At 39.6% G+C, this 25,806-nt stretch overlaps 3 protein-coding genes across 4 annotated transcripts; 2 read left to right on the forward strand and 1 right to left on the reverse strand.

The window, feature by feature from the left end:
* Positions 1-8,575: 8,575 nt before the first annotated feature.
* On the reverse strand, positions 8,576-11,371 carry LOC116197949 (heavy metal-associated isoprenylated plant protein 6-like). The gene is made up of 5 exons (XM_031528232.1): positions 11,212-11,371; positions 10,959-11,091; positions 9,931-10,151; positions 9,726-9,804; positions 8,576-9,417 (listed from the first exon to the last, which is right to left on the reverse strand). Exons 1-5 carry the CDS (start codon positions 11,218-11,220, stop codon positions 8,876-8,878), a joined length of 984 nt encoding a protein of 327 aa, XP_031384092.1. The 5' UTR covers positions 11,221-11,371; the 3' UTR covers positions 8,576-8,875.
* A 4,252-nt stretch (positions 11,372-15,623) lies between these two features.
* On the forward strand, positions 15,624-19,392 carry LOC116196173 (histidine--tRNA ligase, chloroplastic/mitochondrial-like). The gene is made up of 11 exons (XM_031525764.1): positions 15,624-16,103; positions 16,264-16,359; positions 16,641-16,729; positions 16,850-16,979; positions 17,082-17,174; positions 17,359-17,433; positions 17,597-17,714; positions 18,048-18,190; positions 18,346-18,474; positions 18,658-18,821; positions 18,931-19,392. The coding sequence occupies exons 1-11, from the start codon at positions 15,639-15,641 to the stop codon at positions 19,067-19,069; spliced, it is 1,641 nt and encodes a 546-aa protein (XP_031381624.1). The 5' UTR covers positions 15,624-15,638; the 3' UTR covers positions 19,070-19,392.
* Positions 19,393-19,912: 520 nt separating this feature from the next.
* LOC116196174 (transcription factor-like protein DPB) lies at positions 19,913-24,046 on the forward strand. Of its 2 annotated transcripts, none has more exons than XM_031525765.1 (9): positions 19,913-20,751; positions 21,387-21,466; positions 21,713-21,756; positions 21,975-22,037; positions 22,138-22,284; positions 22,417-22,485; positions 22,580-22,711; positions 23,196-23,266; positions 23,484-24,046. In XM_031525765.1, exons 1-9 carry the CDS (start codon positions 20,462-20,464, stop codon positions 23,722-23,724), a joined length of 1,137 nt encoding a protein of 378 aa, XP_031381625.1. In that variant the 5' UTR covers positions 19,913-20,461; the 3' UTR covers positions 23,725-24,046. The 2 variants fall into 2 exon arrangements, with proteins under 2 accessions (XP_031381625.1, XP_031381626.1); XM_031525766.1 differs by having other exon boundaries at positions 19,929-20,751; positions 22,580-22,678.
* Positions 24,047-25,806: the final 1,760 nt, after the last annotated feature.

Below are 25,806 nucleotides of genomic sequence, written 5' to 3' on the forward strand. Positions count from 1 at the left end.
CTTAATTTTGGGATTCCATGAGCTTTATTGATTCTCCTGGATCACCTCAAGCATGCGAGCTAGCATTGATTAAGGATTCGGATTGACGGAACTACTCAACGTCTCCGATCAGGATTCAAACTCGAGTAGGTAAGGAGATGGCCAACCTCCCTATAATCTTAGGTAAGCCCTCTTAATCATATTAGAATTCTCGATCACGGTTCGGATAACCAATTAGAATGCTCCAGCTCGATATCTCTCCGACAAACTCTCCGGACATTTTAAACGTTAGCCGTCTCAATACCTACAGCCACTAGCCTAAATAATATGTATCCTTCATCGGATGCATCAACAGTGTGAATGGATGACAATATCACCCCAAAACCGGGTAATGCAGTAAGAGCACTGCAATTGTACAGTGCATCGTGCACTAGTTAAAATATTCGTGTCGAAAATTTGTCTTCGCTTTAATCAACCGGCCGACCTCTGAAAGTAGTAAACACGCTCCCCCTCCTCATTTGACATGGCGTCATGTTGATGATTTGCATAGGATCTTTTGGCATCATGATCGACATGCCATTAGCACGTTTATCATTATCGAGGGTTTTTAGGGGTACACGGGACTCTTCATCAATATCTTTGTCCTGTATATGAAACTAATTCAAATACATGGGACCACGCGTTTGATTCAAAGGTTACAGTACACAGTCGAATGAAAGAGAAAGGAGTCATCTGATCCCTTCCGTTCACGACGATTAGTGTCCATATATAATCGGATCAACTAAACATATATATACATATTAATCTGTACATTCATTTCCTTGGAATTAATTCAGATGAAAAATCAGCAACAAAAGGAACCATACTTTATGGGAACCCTTCACCGGCATGATATGTATGGCTTCGAAGCGAGGACTGATGCTGGCGGACTTGGACTAAGAGGAACCATACTTGATCGATGAGGCCGTTGCGAACCGGTGATACAACACTATCATTTTTATCGATGTAAGTAGGGACGACTTCCCCCCGATCCATTCTGCTCGCTCGACGATGTTCAATAATCACGGAGGTACGATGAAGGTGTGAGGAGAAGATCCGTCATGAGGTAGACGAGGTCGGAGCAGAGCGCGAAGAGGAAGACGAGGAAGAAGAACACGGCAGCCGCCCGGAACAGGAGTATGAACACGACCAGAGCTACGAGGGTCTGCAGGAAGAACAACACTGGTGAATCCGACATCAGCATTCTGCTTCTCTCCCTCCCTCTCTTCCTTCTGCACAAACTTGTTTATCATCAGCCTTCCATTTCCTCTTATTTCCTTCCCATTTATACGCCAGAAACCAAATTCTCAACCGGCCATCTGGAGATCATTTTCTGGGTAGGACATTTCAGGAAGATTCCAGTTCTCCGGTCGTCATCTTCATCATCAGCATCTTCAAAAGGAGCCATACTATGGCATTTGGACAGGTGTCCAACATTATCTGCTTGTCCCGTTCAGGCACATTCTCGAATCTTGCTTAGATGGCGAGATGCAATCTACTGTGTTTTATTTGGTGATAAAAGTAAAAACTTAATTTAAGTTAAGTTTGACTTAATTTTTTAATCAATTGAAAACATAATTATTACTTTTTAATTTTATTATAAATTTTTTTCATATATTTTCTTATTTATTATTTTAATTATTTTTTAATACTAATTTTTTTTAATTCAATATTTTCCTCTCAGTTTCAACATTTATTTCTTAATTTAACAACACAATCATTACATTCCTATCTTTTTCTTTATTCTCTCATATATTTTTCCAACAAGTTTTATCTTTATCTGTTTAAATCAATCTAAATTAAATTAAATCAAACTTAATTTATCAATTAATTATTAGAATTTTTATTCATTTTTATTACGCCCATAATTATATAATCGGTAAAAAAAAATATTGACTTTGTGTGAAGGGGCAATAGATGGGAGCCAGGTATTGGACTTCCCAGTTAGTCCATTTTCTTAAGCCGAGTTATTCAAGGTGGAACTTAGGATTAATTTGACACAAGGCCACTTTGATTCCATACTGTTTCGCGTAGAATCACGCATTTTCACTTTCGGCGCCGGTTAGGTAAATCTCTTACGAGATTAGGATTGTCAAGCGTGTCAGGGCGCAGTCCCAAGAATTTGTAGGGAAACCACCAACCAACCTCGCCGTGCTAGAGCGTAGCGCCACGGCCTCGAAAGTCCGTAGGTCTAATCAACAATTCGGTTTAAAAGTGATGTCATTGAAGCTGTCAACGATGATGTTCAGAGGATTACGCAGCCCCGGATTTGGCTGCTCGGATTCTCCCCAATACTAGTGTTAACAATAGGATGATGTCGAAAGACAGGTAGAAGCCAGCATTGGGTGTAGCTCACGGCCAAGATTGGCTGGTGGGAGAGTTGTGTGGTTTCGCAGCTAAATTAGTCAAAGGTTGAATGAATCACTGGGTTCAGCTACCAGGAGCCGAAAGGATGAGTTGAGGCCGGAACCTTAGCTCATAGAAACTGCCTTGATCGGGAACCAAGTAGGATAGAAGGGATATGTCGACGGATGCGAGATTGCCTTGGAAGGCTATTGCATGGTATTGAAAGGATGCATAAAAAGATAGATATTGAAGTGCAGTGGGATAAAGTAAAGATAAAGATAAAGATGCGTGACTGTTTATACTCGTTTTTCACACCTAACATAGCTTTCGGAGCTCGTGGCCCACGTAGTATTTTATCTAACTCAATTAATCAAATTCGGGCATAATTAGAGGTCTACAAGATGACATCATTGGTTGGACATATAAAGGAGCCTGAAGCCAGGAAGTAGCCCCATGATCGAATTCTCAAACCTGACCTGAGATACCACGGCACAATCAATTTGGACAGTTGTGACGGGATGGCAGTTCAAGAAAGAAGTCAAGGAAATTTCTTAGCCGGGTTGATCAGATGGCAATTGGCTGAGGGCACATGGCTGATAGCCCTCACAGAGAAAGAATCTCTGTTCTTTCCAAGACAGGATCCATCTATGTACCTAGACACACTCGTGTATGGAGATAGTAGCTCTACATGGCAGCAAGTGATAATTTCCTTGGCAAAGCACGTCATAAATGGGAACAACCGAGAAAATATGGTTAGTAGCTCATGCATGGAAATTATTGCGATCTTTTTCTATGTGAACTGAACGTACACATAAAGGCTGGAAGGGGAGGCTGGCATCTTGATTTGATAGCCATGGATTATTTCTTTGAATTGCTGCACATATCTTAAGGAATTACTTAGATTTTGGTTACATTGGCTAGTAATAGGTAATTTTTTCTATATTAGTTAGGGCAGTGTTTAATTCCTTGTTTTTATCAAGTAGATAAGGAATTTGGTTGATAATTTCCTAATTTTGTTCATTTCATTAGAATAAGCCAAAACTTACTCTATTTGAGTCTCCAGGTCCAGCCCTATAAAAGCAAAAAAAGGCACTCATTGTAACTCTCACCGCAACAACACACACAAACCGGCTCAACACCTCATTATCCTTACATTTAGAATATTTTCAATATAACTACGAGCAAACCTCGTTCTCGTATGTTCTTATCTCGCATTTCAATTCCGCCCGCGCACCCTTTACATGCCTACATTACATGCACTCGGATCTACATATCTTACCTATTTGTTCCTTTACAATTATTCCCCAAGCCCATGGCTTCTCCTATCCCTTTCTACCACCCCTCGCTTCCGGATAGGATTGGTTCGCACTTCAACTTCGACTCCAGGACTGATGCTTTTCCTTCCCACTCTCTCGGCTTCCAGGTTGGGTTTCTACCTCTCGGTTACTTTGGTTGAGCTACCCATATTTTCCACCATTTCAAACAGCCCCACTGCAACCACCGGTGTCGCCTACAATGCCGCTCATTCCCTTGCACCTCAGACACATGTCGCGTGCACATTGGGAGAACTTTGATGGTCTAACCCTCGTGATCACTTCATCATCTGAACATCTCAACAGGCATACGACCACATTCAACCTACAATCAAACTGAAACACAACCACTGCTTATACCTACAGACCCCAAAGGCTGTGGAGCTACGCTATAAGTCAGTGAGGATGGTTGGTGGTTTCGCCGTTTCTTGGACTGCACCCTTGCATGCTTGACACTCTAACCTTGTCACGCGCGTGTGCCGGAGATTGACCCGATACACATTTCAGACGAAACAATGGCATCGAGCTGTTTTGTGGTTGATGTCAGGGAAGGGGGTAAATACAATAGAAAACTCAACTTATATATGTTAGGCATATGTGCCGTCCAAGATTAGGAAAACGAGAAATAACTGATTAAATTAAGTCACTAGCTAACCCTGAGACTATGTGAAAATACCTTTCGCTTATTACCTAAATGTCTAGACTAATGAAAGGAAGAAAATAAATTAGCTAATACTTGGAGAACAATCCTCCATTATTTCTAATAAAGCAAGGAAAGAAAGTAAATGGGCAGCACGTCCACTCCTTTTTTGTTTGGCAATTGCAATATATATAGCACCTCATGAATGAAAGAAAGAGATGAGGAATCATCCGGCCATGATAAGTCGCGAAGCCAACAAAATATTCTGCTCCAAATAATCTTCATTTCCAATCTCGGCTCCATGAAATATTCATCTTCCAATTCGACGCGAAGGACGCCATTTTGAGGTAAAATTCAAATGGAAATTACTTGTTGTTCACCCAATATTCGTATGTGCCTAATCACTCGTCCACTTTCGTTCCCAGAACGCTTGGAAATTTCCTGATTTCCATCCTTGGTCGCCAACCCAATACACGGCTGTCCATATTAGGTGTTGCCGCGAATTTGGGTCGGGCTTATCATGCGCTTCGATTGCTCGCTATTCTCCTCGCATGGGCCGTTCTCATGGGCTTCACACGTCTAGGTCCCTTTTATCACGAAGGGCGAACAATGAGTGTAAACATGTACTTATAACATTGATGTTCCGGAACGGTTTACAGATGTGCAGAGAATTATTGGAATACTTTACAGCAATATTAGAGGAGGGTATAACTGTAACTCTCAATCCATAATGAAAACTAGATGAATGAATTCTCTTCAAGGCACGCATGTCTACTGGACATCGATTACTCATGCAGCACAACTATTACATTTATCAATTTATGCTCGTGAAAGATATAAAAGGATTAATAAATAGTTTTACATGCAAGCTATTTTGAACGTGAATAGACCGAAACATTTCTGTTTTGAAGTACGATGCTACTTGCTCTCGACTTAAAATCGAGATTGGTCATACTTACCGGGAAGGTAACTCTTGTGCGGACTGGCTTACGGGAAGAGCGTTGAATATGCCTTTAGGACTTTATGTGATGCAACACCCTCCGATCGATCTTGGAATGCCGTTATTCGAGGATAATGTTGGGACTTTCATATCCCGTCTTTACACTTCTTAACTTTGTTTCTTTCTTTTTATTTTACTAGGGCTACGTCCCCGTCTACTACCCATAAAAATCAAGATTATAAAAATCGAACTTATTATTTTTTTTGTAACCTTTCAATTTTGGAACAACTGCATCAACTAATGTTGGGCTTGCATGGGCTTGGTCAGTCCAATTCAGTCCATAACTATGACAGGACTATATAAAGTCAAATAACAAATTGCAACAATTCAAGGCCGGGCCCTTTTAGCCTTTATCAGATGGTCCTAATGACAGTGACGACATATTCTCGTCACTCTGCACTTTTGAAAGGTCGAGAAGTAATTTTCGTTTCCGTTTTCTCGTCGCGGCTCGGACGCCATATATCTTTCTATTACGAAGGAAACCAATAAATTTAGCACTACATAGTTAAATTTTTTGTATATAATTTTTTTTTTGTCATGCTTGCTATATGTGGTCCAGAAGGATCGATAAATATGATAGGATCATGGGGATGTAAATGGATGGGTACAAATCGAGGTGGAACCACGATTTTCATCCAACGAAAGTAAAAATATTACTTGACATAAATAGTATATAAATATTTTTTTCCAAAAGGGTAAAATTCTAATTTTACATACGTGGGCGTGAGCGTGGGCATGGGGGGTGCACTTGCCCCCTCTAGGGGACATGTGGCTCCGCCCCTAGTACGAATGGTTTTTAAGAATTTTTTGTCCCTGTTTAGTTTGGACCGATATTTTAGTACAAAAAAACCATCCTAAAACCATTTGATGGTAAAAACCGACCACTCATAACTTTGATTTTTCGGTTAGTTTTTCGAGGACCGAAAAAAGAAAGCGACCATATCTTAAGCATCGTTAAGTCCAAATGATAAATGCAACGAGCAACCATACAACTTCCAAAGAAAGTCAATACAAAGGTTCAAAATGCAAATAACATGTTCAAACATCACATTGATAACATAATCCACAATAGTCAATATAACGAACTTAAGAGTCGACAATGAGATGGATAAAGGATTGAGGTCGGAGAGTTGGAGACGATGGAGTAGACTAGAGAGCAGAGGAGGCAAAGACGGTGGAGGAGTATGGAGAGGAACTGAGGAAGAATAATAGCCAGGGCTTAGAAATTAAAAATTTATAATAGAATTTTGGAATCAAAATTAAGTGAAAAATATTATATATATCTATATATATATATATAAACCTGGCGAGTCCGGGTACCATCGGGTTACACTGGTCAGTCCTTGATTTTTTTGGTTCGGTTTTTCCTACCCCTAAAACCCGCCCAAAATGGTCATTGTGTTTTCTCGAGTTCAATAGGTTTTTCTGGTTTTTCGGACTTTTACTTACGTCCTTATAGGATCAGTACAATCAGATGATTAGAGTCATGACCAATAATAATATCAACAAAGTATAGGGCTTTGGCCTGTAGTTCATCCAAAAAAAATCAAATAAATATTAATTTAGTGGTTTCAATCTCCATTAAGAGGAGAAAATAAATTTGAATCCTAAAAAACGTACTTGTTGAAAGGGGAATAACATTTATTGTTTGTTTTGATTGCAAGTTATGGAGGGTGGATCATGAAGGGTTATTATACAAATTTATGTAGAAATCTTTCATAATACACTCCTCCATAATCTTTTATAACCCACAATCTAAACAGGCAATTAATACTTGATCAATTGCGAAAGCAATGTCTTCATATTTTTCTTATAAAAAATAAAAGTCATAACCAATTATCCGAAAACCTAATGCGTCGGTTTAATCAGTTGCATCCCTTGTGTCATACAATGGGAAGGAATTCACTTTATAAGAATTTCTTGATTTGTATTTAACTAGGGGTATATATCTGGTCCTGATCATGAGGGAACATGATTAGCATTGACAAATTTAGACCCGCATGTTTCACAATATGATGTTTGGCACATCTCCAAGAATACGATTTAATGCAATCTTACAATCAGATTTCTTTTCTCCTAGAACATTGCACTAGTTGTATGCCCATATCCATTATATTTTCGTGTGTGCATCTATTTATATCTATACTATATATAAAAAAATTTATTTTACTTTTCTCTCATTTTTCTTTAATTGTGTTCATTATTTTTGCTTTTAATTGTCATGATTTTAATCTGATTTATGCTAAGGCTTTTTTATAATAATTAATTTATTGCTCATATTTTATTTTTGCTTGTTTTAAAATTTATTACATGTGCAGTACAACATGAGTATAAAATACTAATTTACTTAAAATGAATATTTATTATAATTTCTTTTCAATTAAACATTAGAATTAATTTTTTTTCTTATGTTTCGGTTAACTACTTCAAAAGTCCAACAAACACATAATATAGTTTGGTAATGTGCAATATTAAAAGATTATACCTTCACTTCTTATATTATCCAAATTTTTTTAGGTAAATTGACTTAATTTTTGCAAGAAAATTGAATTAATTATCTATGACTTTTGATAATATCAATTATGATTTATTTTAATAAAAATTATCGTCATATAGTAATGATATTATGCCATTCATATTTATTGATTTGGTATATTTAAACTAATCAATAAGATTATTAATGATGTTATATAATTAATTATATATTTCTCGAATGAGATTTAAATTTTTTTTATATTTTCTAGTATTTTATAAGTACTACGTATTACCACTTAATTGAGAAATCTTTTACGTGCAATGCATGTGTAGTTTTGCAAGCATATATATGTGTATGTCCCAGTTCCAATCACTGCATGCATGCAAAAGTAATGCAAGTATCGTTCTTGTTGGGATTGAATCGTCACTGTGAGCTCAACTTTCAAATGAGGCGGCATGAAGCATGCCGCTGATCAATGAAGTGGAATGTGTTGTATTTTGGAGTCCATTCATACTTTATAATTTTATTTATTGGATTTTTTGATAAATCAATAAAATGATTCGGACTGTCCGACGACGAATGAGAAATTCTCTGATGATCTTACATTTTCGAAAGTGACCCTTCATCATAGAAAATTCCAAGTGAAGGTAAGAGGAAAGGGATAAGAAGGCGCAGGTAGGGCTGTTATTGTGAACCTTTTTGTTCGTGTACTGCAAGCAAAGTTAAAAGATCGTTCGTACCATGTAGAATTGACATCCCACCAAACTACTGTACTGCTTGGGATTAATGAACTCCCCAGATAGACTACACAATTTGAATTCATGGCGAATGAATATTTGATAATTCAGTAAAATTACATTAAAAATCGTAAATATTGTACCAACAAACACGAACCGACCACTGACCAACTCCAAGCAATTGCACCGGCCCTCAGCTGGGCCAGGCCAGCTGCCCGGTCGAGCCTCCTAATCTAAACCACCGGTTCCGAATATCTCCCGTATTTACTCCTGCATCCTCATGATCGTGCCTATTTACACTCCGGGATCATAATTCTAAATTTTTTCCTCGTTCTCACATCGATCTCACATGACCGAGCACGCATTAGGATTCTCATCGCTGAACATCTGAGGTGCGTGCATGACTCTAGGATCCATCGAGTAGCCGCTCTCGATATGGTGCATGGGCGGGTAATATCCCTGGCTCGGATGACCTCCCTGGTATTGGTATGGTACAGCCACATGTGGGTAACCATCACTTTGCCCATGTCCGTCGTACCAATACATTGGCCGCTGTGGCGTGGAGTAGCCATTGTACTCCATTCTGCTGATCTCCATCTTCGGCGGGGGTGGCAGTCCGCCACTGGCCACTTCCTTCTTTACCTCCTCCTTCTTAGTCTTGTCGCCTCCGCCGTCAGCTTTCTTCTCAGTCGATGCAGGCTCTTTGCCTTTATTGTCACCACCTCCGCCACCCGATTTGTCCTTGCTGGCACCGTCCTTCTTGGGCGGGACCACCTCGACAGCCCGCTTGAACTTATCTTGGAGGTAGGGCGAGAGCGTCTTGACGTCCATGGTGCCCTTGATCGTTACGAGGTCTTTGGACTGCTCCATGGCCACCGATTCAACTCCTGTTGACCACGGCGAATTAGTATAACTTTTAATTAATAAATAATAAAACCAAAGGGTTAGTGAAGCTAATTACGAATAAATGGTGGACTATTTCTTGTCGTTAGAAAACAAAAGTTTTGACTGCAGAATTCAAAGCTAAGTTGAATACTTCGTAGAAAATGCAAATTCTATGTTATTTCCAAATTAAACAATTATCGAACTTCATGACCAGAGCAAGCCGATGCTCCGGTATTGAGCTCGTAGTACCAAACTGATTATAATGCGAAAAAGAAAAAGGTTAATGGTGCAATGAATTAAGAAATCTTACCGTCGATCTTGCAGATGACCTTCCTTATCTTCTTCATGCAACCATCACAATGCAATCTGATCTTCAAGACCGCCGTACTCTGAAACGCACAAACAAAATTTTAGTAAAGCGATAAGCTCAAACTTTAATTAAGCTTTACATAAAAAATAAACTTTTAATTAAACTTGACATATTATAATAATGTCTACACTCATTGCGTACGTACCTCGACTGGCTTCTTGTCCTCTGCCTTCTTCTTCTCGTCCCCCTTCTTCTCGTCCGGTTTCTTGTCACCGGCAGGCCCGCCGTCCTTCTTGGGCTGCAGGGAGACGAGCTCGACCCTCTTGTGGGTCTTGTCCTCCAGCCGCTGCCGGAGCTTGGCGGGATCCACTTTCCCAGTCACCGTCAGCTTGTTGCTGGCAGTGTCGATCTTTACGTCCCCAACACCTGCATCCACACCAACCCCAACCGCCAAACCAATCAGCAATCTCAACTATCTACCCCGAGTAGACATTCACCTTTATTTCCACTATTTTATCTTCCGTTTGGTTTCATAATAAGATTTTAAAATTAGATTTTGATTTTGAAAAAAAGTGGTATAAATGGGACCCATCTTTGACTTTGTATGAGTTATATTGTTTTGTTGTGAAAAAAAGTGATATAAATGAGATCCACTCTTTGACTTTGTATAAATTATTTTGTTTTGTAGTTGATAGAGTTAAGTTAGAATTGTGATTCTAAAATACCACTCACAAACCAAACAAGGCTTTATTCATTTAATTAATATATAGAAGCGCAATTTAATAAGCAATATTACGTAATGTGATCAAATTAAATAAAGAGTCAAAATTCATGGTCAGACTCTGATGATCTTATCCAAAATAAGCAGATAGGCTCCGAGAACTATTTAATGCATGTTAATCATTATAATTTTTTTTTCCTGTTTTATTTATTTTTTGGGTTTGTGCGGTGACAGACAGGAAAGAATTTTCGGGGAAAGCGAGGAGTCGGTCGAATTCCCAGCTCCGGAACGATCACAGTATCAAGAGGGAATATAACTTAAATTTGTTTCTTTCTTTCTGAATTCCTGCTCAAAGGATCAAGAAAGACGAGATCTTTTTCTTTCGGTTATAAGGGAAGAAGAAAAAAGGACCCCAAAAATCTAACCGGGTGAAAAGAAGTTCGGAAACTTTTGATCAAGGCGTGTATTGCTATATTCATAGTATAGACCAAAAGAAAGATTTTCGTGCGTACCGCTGAAATTGCTGACCACTTTCTTGACCTTCTTGGCGCACCCATCGCAATGCACGTCCATCTTCAGAACGATCACATCGCCGCCGCTGCCGCCGCCCGACTTCTTCTCACCTTCGCTCTTGGAGCCTTCTTTCTGCAGAAAATATCACAACAGGGGGCCGATCAGAGGGCAAGCTAATAATCAATCGAATCGATCTTATATAACGAAATTCGCTTCTTTCGTTGACGTCAGCCGATAACATAAACAGCTAACCTCGCCCATCTGTTGTTGGATCGATCACCTGCGGCGCTGTCTTTTTCTTTTGGGGGTAACTTGTGAAGTTGTCTGAATGAAGCAGAGAGAAATATTGGAAACGGAGGAGTCAAGGGCTATACATATATATACATTCAGAGGAGGAGGGAGGGGGTCTGGTTTAATTCTGACTACCGAGTCTAATTTCCAATTTTATTAATGTCGTAATTATGGATATAATGATACGGGGGAAAGTATGGTTAAACGCAACCGGACAGAATTGCTGATGTCAGTGATGATGGAGTTGAGGCGGACGCCGTCTATTTGGACTGGGAGAGCCTCGTCGGGCAAACGACGTCTACGCCATCCGAAGAAATAATCATGTCTGGTTTTGACTTGGACCCTCATTGACCGTCACCCCTTCTCGTGGGGTGTTTGCTTCTGAAGGAAGTTAATTCAAGATAAACGTTGCGAAGAAAATATAGATATTACTGTGGGCAGCACAATATGGGGAAGGTAATATATACTATGTGAACGTGCGAAATGTCGCCATTAAAAAACAACACGTTTCTAGAGAACACATAAGATAAGGATTGCGAGATAACGGTAAGATTCATTACGAGTGAATTGGCCCGGGACTAAGGTATAGTGAACTTTGTGTATTAATGTGACATTTAATGAGTTTACCCACAATGTCCGTTTACTTTTGAGAGTATAATATTTAAGATGATCCGCTATGTCGTCACGTAAATGAATAAGAGCTTATCTAATTTGATTATCTAGGTAGAGAATCGCTAATTTGAACCGATCAAGGAAGTTTGGCTGCTTTGATTTGATTGTTTAGGGAGTGAGGTTCTTTAGGGTTTTGTAGATTGATTAGATTTAAATGTTGTGATTTGTAAATGGTTCATGCGCAGGATATCGATTTAAGACCTCTTTTTGCCATGCTCATCTATTTCCACATAGTTGTAGCTTCTGTATAGATTGCATTTGGTTCCTCTTCTCGTATTGACTGGAGTCCACGTGGGTAGGTCGGGAACAAATATAGAGCAATTGGGATGATTTCCGCAACTGTATCTATGTTTATTGAATGTGCTTTTGTCACATTGTACTTTTCTTTTCTAGTGATCCCGTCGAATATGTTATATTTTTCTGTCATTGTAATCTTTCTCTTGAGTATTTTATCTTGTGTTTATTTTTGTTGTTAATGAATATCCATTGATTTGCTAAGGAAAAAAAAAAGGAGCTGATTAATACCATTGCACCACGAGAAGGAAGCCATAATCAAGCTTCTTTCTATAGATGGACGTTCTTATTGTTGTTTCCCTTTATGACACTATGCCAATATGGAAATTCTCAAAAGAGTGTTGCTAAATGTTCCAGACTTTTGATATTCTTAATTTCTTATCAACACTAGCAGGCACTTTATTAAATGTGAGTATTAATATAAAATTTTATTCTTTTTTGTACGAATCTTTTAGGATATTTTGATATGATATTTTTGTAGAAATTGATGATTAACACAAGAAGAATATAATGAGTTAGTTTCATATCATTGTCGAAACAAGTTGCGGCCGTGACGGCCCAATTCTGCCACTAGTTATACACTGGAACATAAAAGGGTTTTTGTCATTGAAAACAATCTTTCCTTTTGATGGTTGAAAACAATCTCTCATTTCCTATCACTTTTATTCCCCAATATAATTATTTAATTGTAAATTAGAATCAATATGAATTGATTCAAGCAGTTTGACATTTATTCAACTTAAATAATGTCTCGAATTCAAGTCGTATGAACATAAAAAAATATATTCTCAAAAGACCTTATCACTTAATAGGTCGATCTAATTTAAACTTGATTAGTGGGAATCATTCGACTTTTGAATACCAAGTTACGAAAAAAAAAGAAAAGAAAGTAAATTAGACATATTCCCGGTTCAAATTCTCGTGTCTGGACATTTTCCATGTAGGAAGAATCGAAGTTCAGGTTGGTTTTGATTTTGATTAATTAAGTTGAGTCAAAACGTGATAATTCTTTTAATACTAATATTATTATTATATTATTAAGAACTAGTCGAAGTAGCGGTTCCACAGCCGAAGCAGCTTCCCCGTTTGGTGCTTTTCTTTTCATAAAAGTCAGGCTAACTTTAGGCCCATCCTTTTGGATTTTTATTCTCCTGCAGAGGCAAATTTCTACGTAAACGCGGCATTAAACAGAGGCTTTCTGTCTTTTCTCGTGTCCGGTCTTGGAATGTTACTTGTCTTCGTTTTCTACTGTACTCGGTTGGCGTCGTTCGCTTTGTTGCTATTTTCGCGAAGCAAGGACAATCCCTCTGTAGAATAATTTAGAAATTGATGGCACTCATGTCTATGGGAGTGTTCCTTGAATATTCACGAAGAAAGCGTGCCTATGATCGAATGCTAATGTGTTTCTCATTATCATAGGCGCGGGGTGTGCCCAGGTTGCTCTTCCGCCTCTGCTGACCGACGGATCCGAGTTTTTGTCAAAGGTGGCACCTCATCTCTTTTCAATGCGCGCGGTATACGTCGCTATTAGATATTAGATATGGAATAGTTCAACCTTGTCGTGCAACTAAGACTTCGCTTCATGGAGCTATCGAGCAAATGTGACAGGAGAGACGGACCACGTTGCTGTGAAAGAGTGAGAAGTAATATACTTGCTGGTGGTAGTTGATATTTCTCAATTAATTCCATGAGCGAACCAAGTTGAAGCTTGAGGAATTGATGTGCTCCAGTGCGCGTGCGTACTTGACTTCCATCACCTGTAGAATTTTTTTGCAGAAACTAGTGTTGATTGGTTTCACGAAAAGGAAGAGGTCCAAATTTATTAATTGACCCCCACTCACATACATGTATACAAAGGAAGGAAAAATCCAGCCTCAACTCGTGTTACATGACACACGGCCATCCATTCGCGAGACCCACGAGCAATGGACAGTCGTGATCTCGATGTCATGTGACATCAGGTCATGCTAGACCACCGATGAAGGAAAAGTCTCCATAAATCAATTCACTGCTCATATCTTAGACTTTTTTTTTCCCTTTCTGGACGTGCACGTTGATATTCGAAAACCACAAAGTCCCGCTAATTCAGTTCGAGCTAGGTGAGCTCACTAAAGAGTAAAACCCTCATAGTATAGCACATATATTTTCATTCACAAGACTCAAATACGAAATATTTAACATGAACAAATACCGAATCACTTGAATCAATTCACATTGATCGTTATCTGTATCTCGTAGGGAAGAAAATGACCTGATGCCTTTGGTTCAAGCGGTTCAAATCAGCATTTATTCCCCACAAATAAAATCTCGAGTTCAAATATTGTGAATGAAAAAAATTCATAATTTGGAGAGTATTACATTTTTGTGGATTAAGCCGGCTCGAATTGAATTAATTGATACATTTTGAATTTTTAGATACCAAGGTAAGCATGAAAAAAAAAAAAAAAGCTGCATGAGAAGTTCATGATCCAGGAATCCTCCAAGTATAGATTATCACAGGGTTTTCGTAAATGAGTTTTTACCCGTCCGACAGTTAAAAGGATTTTATCCGTTGAATTACAGGAAGGGTTCATAAATTTTTAGTCAAATCCTGCACAGCTTAGGAAGGGTACAATATTTTTCCTGAAGACTTCGGTTGGGAGTGCGATGACGATTGAATAAGTACTTATTTTGTTGAGTTTTAAGCAGAATGAGTGTTTGATGAATGCCTTCAAGATCATGATTTAGCTAATTTTTATAATTGGAAATATAATTTTCTATAGCAGATTGATAGGTACTTATCCAAATTGCTTCTCTTTATTCTCTATTTTAAATATTAATTTTTATTTCAGTGATTTCAAATTGTTACTTCCCAAACTATTTTATTTATTATAAAATCAATGTTTAATTTTCAACAATTATATTTCAATACTTTTATTTCAGTAATAACATTCCCAAATCAAACCTAAAACTCGTCTCGAAACTGTTAAGATTAAATACTATAATATCACAATTTTTTATTAATTTTTCCATATAACCTTAGTCCATTCACCATTTAGTTCATTGTCTCTCTCTACCTCGTGCTCGTGCCTCCTCTCAACATTCTGTCTCTGCCTCATCCTCGCCGCTGCTCCGGCCACCTCGTCTTCCTGTCTCCTCTAAACTCCCTGTCTCTGTCTTGGTTAAGATCTTAAATGGTCAAAAATCGGTTCTCGGTGAGAACCATTGATTTAGCGGGAAGGATTTAGGAATTTTCTCTCAAATCCTTCATAGGTTTGAGAAGAGTTTGGAAGTCGATCTCTTTAAAGAGTTTGGGTTTGGGATGCAGCCGTCACATACTCTGCTCATGATCATCCCTACTTCCAAGGATACTAGTATGGGCCCAGGACATTGGGCCGACTGGGATCGGTTAATGGGCTCGACTAAGCCCATTGGGCTTACACATGGGCCAATCCATTAGCGGGAAAACAACCTCGGGCGTCTCTGCTCCTGTCCTTCGTCTGTCTTGTCTCAACTCAGCTGAAGCGCACACTGCAATTCTATCCCCTCTCGCTCTCTCCTCTCTACCTTCTGCAACGATGCTGGCGAAGCCATGTTCCCTCATCATCCTTCAACCGTGCGTCGCTGCCTGCGCGAAACCTTTCTTCTTCGACAGCTTCCAGTTCCTTTCTCGCGGAGTTCATTGCTCCGACTTCCGGCCACTGCTCTCTGCTTACCCTCGGTACCGGTCCTCCATATCGGCGGCACAGTCTCAGGTTGACAGTGGCGGACGGACCGGAGCTTTGACTCCTTCTCCGGTTGCCGATGGAGTGGCGCAGAAGATTGATGTGAACCCTCCCAAGGGTACCAGAGACTTCCCTCCCGAGGAAATGCGCCTCCGCAACTGGCTCTTCCACAATTTCCGAGAGGTCAGGGCCTATATGTATGTGTGAGCAGTTTCTTGGTTCAAATCAATAAGCTAGAAAGTTGAGAAATTTAATTAACAAAGAAAGCGCGGAACATTTTTCGGGTAATTGATTTATATGCCCTGTTGATCGTGACATTCTTTCACATTGCTGCTGCTTTCAGGTGTCGCGAATATTTGGCTTCGAGGAGGTTGATTTTCCGGTGCTCGAGTCGGAGGCTCTTTTTGTCAGAAAAGCTGGAGAGGAGATAAGAGACCAAGTTAGCATCTTTCACTAACATTTGCTTTCGTTAATTACAAGAGATTTAACTGTTCATGATTCGGAATTTTTCCGAGTTAGGATTGAAGATTATTTTCTGATCATGCTATGACTGTATAACTCATGACTTTGTTTCAACTGCTGCTTTAGGTTACCCGCCATGAGTGCGCTGAGTTAGTTCAAACTATGCTTACTGGAAACTGGCAGAAAACCAACAATTCTGAGGAGTTAGCATAGGTGTTGTCCTCACGGACCTTACAGTTTTTTTCTTATATTGCCCAGCTGTACTGCTTTGAAGATCGGGGAAATCGACGTGTTGCATTGAGGCCTGAGCTCACCCCTTCTCTGGCAAGGCTGGTGATACAGAAAGGGTACTTTCTTATTAACAGTAAATGCTATTATTCTGTGTGAATCTTTCATTTTCCACGTATGATTTTTGTGTCCAGGTGCAGATGCCAGAATTTGATCTCCGTTTGTTTTTTTTTGTCCAGAAAATCGGTCTCCCTACCATTGAAATGGTTTGCTGTAGGACAGTGTTGGCGATACGAGAGAATGACTAGGGGCCGGCGTCGTGAGCATTATCAGTGGAATATGGATATTATTGGTGTGCCAGAGGTTACAGTAAGTGCTGCTAAGACCCGTTGTTAGTACTTTCCTGAGTTGTTTTCATGTCTCTCCCAGAATTCAACAGGACACACTCAACTATTGTCCTTTGTCTTTTAGGCCGAGGCTGAACTTATTTCTTCTATTGTTACATTCTTCAAGAAAATTGGGATCACTGCATCTGATGTTGGATTTAAAATCTCCAGTCGAAAGGTACAAAAATTCCTTTCTTTAGGCAATTCCATTTTTAGGTTTCTGCTGAGACAATTAGCATATTCCGGTGCATATTTGCTTGATACTCTTTATCAAATATTTCAAATGCCCGAGAAAAATATCTTCAAATTAGAATAGGCATATCGGATGCTGTTTAAATGGTGATCCTTTCCTACCCGAGCAGGTCTTGCAAGAAGTTTTGGGATCCTACTCTGTGCCAGAAAATTCATTTGGAAAAGTTTGTGTCATCATAGACAAGGTTAGTGATAAGAAAATTTTGGCAGCTTGTAATGGCTGTTTACGTTAAGGCACATATTTGGATAAATGTCTATCTGCAAAAAGCTCTCTCCACATTAATTATCAAGATCAAATGTTGATGACTGATAATCATTTTTTGGGGGGAATGTATATTTGACAAACAGTTGGAAAAGATTCCAGTAGATGAAATCAAGAAAGAATTGAAACTCGTTGGGATGTCAGAAGTTGCAATCGAGGAGCTACTACAAGTTCTTTCTATAAAGTCTCTTGAAAAACTGGAAGGTACGGTTCCATAAGTTGTCTGCTGGAAATTATTTTTGTAGTTTCTAACTGAATTAGTGTTTTCATTTCAATCCAAAATTCAATTATTAGTGCTGCTTTTGATTTCTTAGTGTGATTTTAGAATCATGATTTTGATGTTAACTCAACACACTACGCAACAAAAACACACGTTTCCCAAGTCAAATTTATAATATCATCTCATTTGTCCTTTTCCACAATCAAAATCAAAATCAAAATCAAAGTTACTTTAAGTATATGGTTTTTATTTATGAGAAGAAAGAGTTTATTAGATTTTCTATTCTTATTATGCGAATCATGTCTCTTTTGGTATAGAGGTACTTGGAGGTGGTGGGGAAGCCATCTCTGATCTCAAACGATTGTTCTTTCTCGCTGAGAAGTTTGGCTATTCTGATTGGATCCAGTTTGATGCTTCTATTGTCCGTGGCCTTGCCTATTACACAGGAATTGTATTTGAGGTTAGAATTAGCTGGTCATGCTAGTATTTATATTATGTTGGCATCATATAGTTCTATAACTTTTGGCCAGAGTGCCTCAAGGTGTGCATCTTAACTTAAATGAGTGATTTGCATCCCCATTTAGTCTCCCAGGTGACAAAATTTTTTTTTGGCAGGGTTTCGATAGAGAGGGCAAGCTGCGAGCTATATGTGGAGGTGGGCGATATGACAAATTACTCTCTACCTTTGGTGGTGATGATATACCAGCATGCGGCTTTGGATTTGGGGATGCCGTTATAGTAGAAGTAAATTGTTTGCATCTCTTTAGAATTCTCCGTCAACCTTTAGCAAACTGGACTATAATTTTTGCTTTATCATGAAAAGAATTTGAGGGAACTAATTTTGTACTCCAAAAGGAGTCGAATCCGGGTTATTGTATCACCTTCTATTAATTTAGCAGTATGTGACAACCTCAGTTTTGTTTGCAGTTGCTCAAGGAGAGGGGTCTTCTTCCTGAGTTGAGCCAGCAAGTAGAGAACATCGTGTGCGCACTTGACCAAGATCTTCAAGGAGCTGCTGCTTCCGTTGCCACAAAGCTTAGAGAGAAAGGCCAAACTGTTGATTTGGTCTTGGAGGGCAAGCCCCTGAAATGGTAATGAACATTCCTCCTCTGAGCTCAAATGGATTTTTATGTCAGTTGATTCGACCCATCTGCTAACACTCGTAGCATTCTATTGATGCCTACTTTTGACTTTTCGAAGGGTGTTCAAGCGGGCTGCTCGTATAAATGCTCAGAGGCTGATACTTGTGGGATCCTCCGAGTGGCAAAAGGGTATGGTTAGTGTGAAAATTCTCTCGTCTGGTGAGCAATACGAGGTTGAGGTCGGCAAGTTAGAGTGATATTAGTTTCAATTACTTTTCAGGGGTCGCCTCTCTAATGCTTACTTTCTTCACTTTCTATTTTGATGATCATTATAGGGTTCAGTTTGATTATTTACTCACTCACCCCCGAACCAAAATCCAACAAAAAGACATACATTGATTTGTTCACTTGCTTAGGTAGATACAATTCACACCAATGATGCAATCTTTTTTTTGTCACTGCTTTTGTAATCTCTCTGTGACTCTGGTAAAGAATTGTAAGGAGCTCGACTGTAAAGCTAGCTTTCAGTAAATAAGAAGCTTCCATCAATGATGGATAACCTACCACTTTTGATAAGAAATTTCCCTTCTCTGTCACTTTGCCGAGGAAGCTTCCCACTCTACTGTCACTTATACGGAGCGTTGCAGTTACGAGTTATACGGTTCATGAAGGAATCAAGCTGCAAACTTCTGGGCTTTGATATATTGAGGAATCCTCTTGGTTTATTCTTACTTTTTGAACCTTTGCGTGAGTGAGAAGCATGCTACCATGTGATTGAGCATCCCCATCCAAAATTTCCTCCTTTTGATTTGAGAATGATTCCATTAAGGCTTTGGCATGAAAGAAAGGCAATCCCATGATAGGAAAAGTTTGGTTCACGAGGAAAAAGAGGTATGGTTTGGGCTGAACAAAAATCTCTCATCATCATGAACAAGCCCATCATGAATTCCATTTGAGATCTTTATACAAAAAAAAAAAAAAGAGTGCAACCATAAATGTTCAATTCTTGACCACCAATTCAAGATAGCTTTGTCCTTCACCCCGTGAGCTGAACTCTTTATGAACTTGATGTAAATCATGGGGCACCAATCGGCCCGTTTTCAAATTCCTTTACAGATTGTTGTGGCTTACACTTGAATTCTTAATTTGGATCGCGTTAATGACATACCATTTGCCTGTTTCGGATGCTATTACTTGCCGACGAACAACTTGCCATGTTAATGCACAGGGAGCACAGCTGAAAAAATGATTTGTATAGCAAGCACACAAAAGGGCAAGTATAGAATGAGCAAAATATCGAAAGAACGAGTATTCATTTTTCATTTTTCTTGGTTTTTTTTGGATAGAAAATAACGAAGGTTGACCATTGACTGATGAACGTTTAACTCCCATTTCTGCTTTTCCTTTTTCCCTCTTCTTCTTCTTCTTCCTCTCCCGTGAGCTCCGCTCGTGCTGGACGGACACCTACTCTCCTCTCTTTCTTGCTTCCTCGGATCGCACTGAACCCTCCGATTCTTGCTCACTGAAATTCCTTGGCTCAAGCGATAGATCGAAAAACGAAGGACCCACAATTCTTCGGCCTCAGCCCGTACTGGGGTCGCCGTCAAGTTCCGATTTTGAGGCCGGGTGGGTAGCTTTTGGGTCAGCAGATGGTACTGAGTGGGGGCGGTGGAGAAGGGAGTACTGTGAGCCATGATGACGCGGACAAAAACCTAGTAACCGCTATGTCTAGAGTCGGCGGCGGCGGCGGAGGAGTTACCAGGTCGCTGGGGCCAACCTTCTCTGGCCAATCTGTGTCCACTAGCGGCAGCATTGGCTCGCCCTCGAGCCGCAGTGAGCTGGCTCAAGTGGCCACTACGCCCCCCAGCGACAGCACTTTCCTCCGGCTGAACCACCTCGATATCCGCGGAGATGATGCTGGATCGCCCGGAGATGTTGGGTTAGTTCTATCAGCATTCGATCTCTCTTTTTGTCTCCTTCTGTTTGGCTGGCATGATTTTGCATAGTGAGCTAATTAAGAAGAAAATATGAACTTGTGAAGTTGTATCTCTGAGCTCCCAATGTCTTACCAAATTGAGGTTCAAGCTGTCGGTGGAAGGTAGATGGTTTTACGCTGCTGTCCGCAACCAGTTTCCCAGAAGTTTTATTAGCAAATTGAAACAATGTTGTCTCTGCAGCGCTGCCGAGGCATACTTCTTACACCCTTTGCAAAATTTGGACTAGCTGTGGGGTCCTGTCATGCAAAATTTTAAAGGAGAGTAATTCGTGAAAAGGAGAGCCATTCTTGATGATGTTTTCGGCCGAATGTCTTTATTAGCAGCACAGAATGTGTTTTACCAAAAAATCCTACAATTTTGGAGTGTCGAGGTTATTGAATGATCACTACCTCTACTTGCATCAGATATATGTCTTTTAGTAAAACATTATTCCACAGATAGTAGCTGAAATATCGATTGCTTTTCTTCTTTTAATGTTTACTGTGGCCTTTGTTAATTTCAATCCCCGTTAATGCTACCACAGCATTGCAATTTTCGCTTACTTTTAGAAACTTACTCATTCTGATCTCACAAACAGAAGCAAAAAGAAAAAGAGGGCACAAAGAGCAGCTGCAGGTGATAAGGGCGGTAGAGGTCTGCGCCAGTTTAGCATGAAAGGTGGTGAACTATCTTTCTTAGCCATGTTTTTCTTTTAGACTGCCATATCTTCATTGTAGATAATAAGGTGGATTGTTGGTCAATGTCTATGATTAGCATTCAGTGTGGTACACTCTTTGATTAATTAATGTAGATCAATTTGTCAGTTACTTTTATGGCCCTGAAGATGGGCTAATATGCCCTTGCATCACTTTCAACATTTCTTGTTACTGATATTGCATTCTACTCTATTTTTATCCTACTCAGTGTGTGAGAAAGTGGAAAGCAAGGGGAGAACAACTTACAATGAGGTTAGCTTGTTTCTTAAATTGCATTTTTTCATATCTACTGATGGCCGGAATATACCCAGTGAAAAAAGTTCCAATAATAGTCTGGCATTTTTCGGAAGCTTCTCCTTGTTATGATTGCATATGATAATATCATGAGCAGCTTGTTATTCATGTAGCTACCATTTGTTGGTGCATTATATCCTGTTATGCTATAACTGAGAATTTAAGTTAATTCTCAGGTTGCCGATGAGCTTGTTGCTGAGTTTGCTGAACCTACCAATAGTACTGAGTCCCCTGATCAGGTTTGTTCATTTGCATAGACTATTATTTGTTCGTCCGTGAATGCGAACAGGTGAAGTTAAACTAACCAACTCGTTTCTTGTTCATTATCTTTGGTGACAGCAACAATACGATGAGAAGAACATTAGACGGAGAGTATATGATGCTCTTAATGTTCTCATGGCAATGGACATCATATCAAAAGATAAAAAGGAGATACAATGGAAGGGTCTCCCTCATACTAGCGTAAATGACATTGAAGAATTGAAGGTATGAGCTGGCGAATTCACTAGTTCAACAGCATCAAAAATTGAACCGTTTTCATTATCCTCACTTCAATTCACTTGGTCAACTGTATTATCATTTCACTTAGTCTAACTCTCTTCACTATCCGCACTTCAGACGGAGCGCAGTGGACTGAGAAGCAGGATTGAAAAGAAAGCTGCATATTTGCGTGAACTGGAGGAACAAGTGAGGATCCATATTCCTTCATACTTGGAAAAAGTGCTTCCATTCTTTTCTTCAACTCTCATTTGGTTCTGTGCTGCCATTTTTCAACATGAAGTTCATAGGTCTGCAGAATCTGATACAAAGAAATGAGCAATTGTATGGCTCTGGAAATGCTCCTACTGGAGGAGTTGCTTTACCTTTTATTCTGGTCCAGGTGATTGCATCGCTACCCATCGCAGTTTCTAAAGTATGAAACATCTGCAAATTTATATTAATTGAAAAATTGAGATTCTTAACTTTTATAATGACTTTAGCCACTTCGGGGGTCTTGGGATTTACTATGATATAGATAGGCCTGTTGTCTCCCTCTTTTCAGACCATTGGTTGAAGTTTATGTCTTCTTTAAAATCTGCATGTTAACCTGGGGTCGGGTAGATTTCCTTGTCTAATTTCACTTCTCTGCATTGAAGTACCGTCTTCTTTAGAAGATTCTGCATGTTAACCTGACAGTTAGATTTCTTTATCTAATTTCACTTCTCTGCATTGAAGTGCTATGTTGTATTGGCTGGGGAATTGATTTTTGTTGGCCATTATTGCTTTCAATAGTTTGGATACCATTGCAAGTTCAACTACCAGATAAACTTTCTTTTTTGCTTTGCTTTGGACTTTTAAATGTGAGCAAATTCCATAATCTGACACTATTTTTCTCTTTCGAAATTGGGAATTCTTAGACTCGGCCCCATGCAACTGTTGAGGTGGAAATCTCAGAAGATATGCAGCTTGTTCACTTTGACTTCAACAGGTAATGCAAAAACTGCGAGCAAGTTCTTTTATTACCCTTACAAACTCGGGGAAACAACTAGATTATATGAGATACTTTCAAAAAAATCGTGGAAGAGTATGTGGTTCTACCATTTTAAGCGACCCGATCATGAAATTTTCCTTTTATCTATGACCTAAAATCAGTATACTAATTTCGAAAAGTCTCATTATTCCATTGGAAAAAAACTTTGTTGCAGCACCCCATTTGAGCTCCATGATGACAATTACATTCTCAAAGCAATGAAATTGTCTCAAAGACCTGACAGTGACAATGCAACTCACGACTTCTCTGTCAACGGCGTTCAAGAGTGCATTCCAGGGACATACCCAACACAGATTCCGGCTCCTAATCCTTCAATGTTGAACACTCCTGTCAGATGTCCCACCTCTCCTCCTGTTCCTGGAATACTAAAGGCACGAGTCAAGCACGAACACTGAACAGGCAGTTTTAGGGTCGACAGTACAGTGGAAAATATTGGGGGTTCCTCTTTATTCTGCAAAGTAATGCTGAAGGGTAATCGGCCTCTCAGATCGTCGTTTATCTATGCATCAACCTAATTTGCCCTCTTTTATGGAGGAATCAAAAGATTTGCCAGTTCTACCCGCTCGGCGTGTAACTGATAGTTCTATATGTTGATGATTCACTTAATGACCTTCATTCGATGTCATATCAGTTGGTATAGGAGGTTATTACAGATGCCAAAATTCAAGTTTGTAATTTTTTCCAACGACCAATTCTGGGAGATGTCTTTCCTGGCCATTTTACGCGTACTTTCTACAGATAATGGTCTCTGTTTTCTGTCCGTCCATGAACAAAAGAAGATCACGAGGGACTGGGCTTGGCTCATGCACCGAGATGCAAGAACAACGATGACTTCCACGACGAATTACAAGTCGTGCTCAAAACTACCAGCGCAAATCAAGAAACCGTGAAATGTGGGTTGAATTGGAGCTTAAATTTCATCTTTGTAAATGGGAAAGGGAAAAGAAGAGAAAGAAGTAAGGCCTTTTCTTTTGGACCTTGAAATTGAATTGATTACATAGGATAACGATGAGATTCGGGAGTAGGCCGTCTCCACTGCCGTTTCCTTATGCTTCTCTTACGGGCTCGGACTCCCGTGCAAATCGCCGGATTTAACAAGGTAATACCGATGTACCGAGAGTCGAACAGTAACACCTTTTGAGTTATATAGCAGCAAATATCAACTCAAAGTACAATGAAGGTGATCCATGTCTAGATAGCAGAACTTTATCACCGCACTTGGGAATGGACAGAAATGCCAGAGACACTTGCTATCATCAAAATGCCTACCCTAAACTCGTAATCTCGGGCCTTCCCTTTACTCTGTCGGTCCCGCAATAGGTAAAACTGGACCATCCATTGCCTAGATCAAAATGGCCAAACTACATGTTGTGGTCCAATAGCAATGCTCACATCAAAATTATTTCCAACAGTACCATAAGATTCTCTCATAACTGTTGTTTGGGGCATTATGTGTCTGTTCTACCGCTACCAGTTCAATGGCTGCGAAAGTGCAAACGGCATGGATGCCACTTGCTAAACCAAATTTGTCACGAGGATAATATCGTACTCCAACCCAAGGAAAAAGCTTTGTATGCAACGATGATATCATGTAGTAATGTCACAAGCCAATAAAAATTCGTCATTTTAGTTTTTAATATGTAAACAAAACTTTTTTTAAAAAAATATTATTGACAAAAATAATTCATTATTGATAAAAATAAAATTTTCTATGTGTCTTGTGGCATAATTCTACGTAGTATCACAATATAACACAAGATATTGTCCAACCCCAGGGGACCCTCTTGTTCTCCAACTGCTGTAAAATTCACCTTATCAGCAATTGTATGAACCCATCTACCATAATATTTCATGTGTTGAGAGTGGAGGGGTTTGGGACCACAGACGTGCAAAGCGCATTCCGTGATGCCTCATGCTACAAGCACCTTCATCATCTTCTTCGTAGTCCTCATCAATCAGTCATCGTCGTCGTCATCATCATCATCGTGTTACCATCATTGTCTGTTCTCTTCATCTCTTTGGGCCCTTCTCACGCTTGGCTTGGGATGTCATCCACCAGAAACCGCAAAGCTTACTCTTCCTGGTCTCTGTATCTGTCCATCATCTTTGAATCTTTTTCCTGTTCCTTTCCTTTTCTTCTGTCTCTTTAAGGCTTCACTAATACATGTGAAATTCAACCATTATTGGCATCACCATCGTTCATTCAAAACAAAGGAACACCCCAATTCAATTATGGTGCTCCCCCATCAATGCTATTTGCCCGTCTGAGATCGGGGACATGGGATACGGAAATTGTCACTTCACAATCATTTCGCCAATTTCTATTCGTCCGATCCGTGTACTTCTGCAGCAAGTAGTTGCTAATTATTGCCGTTCCCTATGGCTCTTATCTGCAGGGCCTAGACACGAGCCTTTTGCATATGAATTACGCAGCAGGACCTTGCAGATGCAAAGAATACGCGCCGGCGGGACCCTGA

Source organism: Punica granatum, chromosome 2 (assembly GCF_007655135.1).
Source record: "Punica granatum isolate Tunisia-2019 chromosome 2, ASM765513v2, whole genome shotgun sequence".
Lineage (NCBI taxonomy): Eukaryota > Viridiplantae > Streptophyta > Magnoliopsida > Myrtales > Lythraceae > Punica > Punica granatum.

Bases quoted from the DNA above. Each gene is read 5' to 3' on its own strand.
- LOC116196173 (XM_031525764.1), top strand. From the start codon at position 15,639: ATGGGCCAATCCATTAGCGGGAAAACAACCTCGGGCGTCTCTGCTCCT. The intron at 16,730-16,849 runs GTACTTTCTTAT...TTTTTTGTCCAG, and splicing joins AGGCTGGTGATACAGAAAGG to AAAATCGGTCTCCCTACCAT. The intron at 17,715-18,047 runs GTACGGTTCCAT...CTTTTGGTATAG, and splicing joins GTCTCTTGAAAAACTGGAAG to AGGTACTTGGAGGTGGTGGG.
- LOC116197949 (XM_031528232.1), bottom strand. The intron at 10,152-10,958 runs GTACGCACGAAA...GTGTGGATGCAG, and splicing joins AGTGGTCAGCAATTTCAGCG to GTGTTGGGGACGTAAAGATC. The intron at 9,805-9,930 runs GTACGTACGCAA...TGTGCGTTTCAG, and splicing joins AGGACAAGAAGCCAGTCGAG to AGTACGGCGGTCTTGAAGAT.
- LOC116196174 (XM_031525765.1), top strand. From the start codon at position 20,462: ATGGTACTGAGTGGGGGCGGTGGAGAAGGGAGTACTGTGAGCCATGAT. The intron at 21,467-21,712 runs GTGGTGAACTAT...TATCCTACTCAG, and splicing joins GCGCCAGTTTAGCATGAAAG to TGTGTGAGAAAGTGGAAAGC. The intron at 22,712-23,195 runs GTATGAAACATC...GGGAATTCTTAG, and splicing joins TACCCATCGCAGTTTCTAAA to ACTCGGCCCCATGCAACTGT.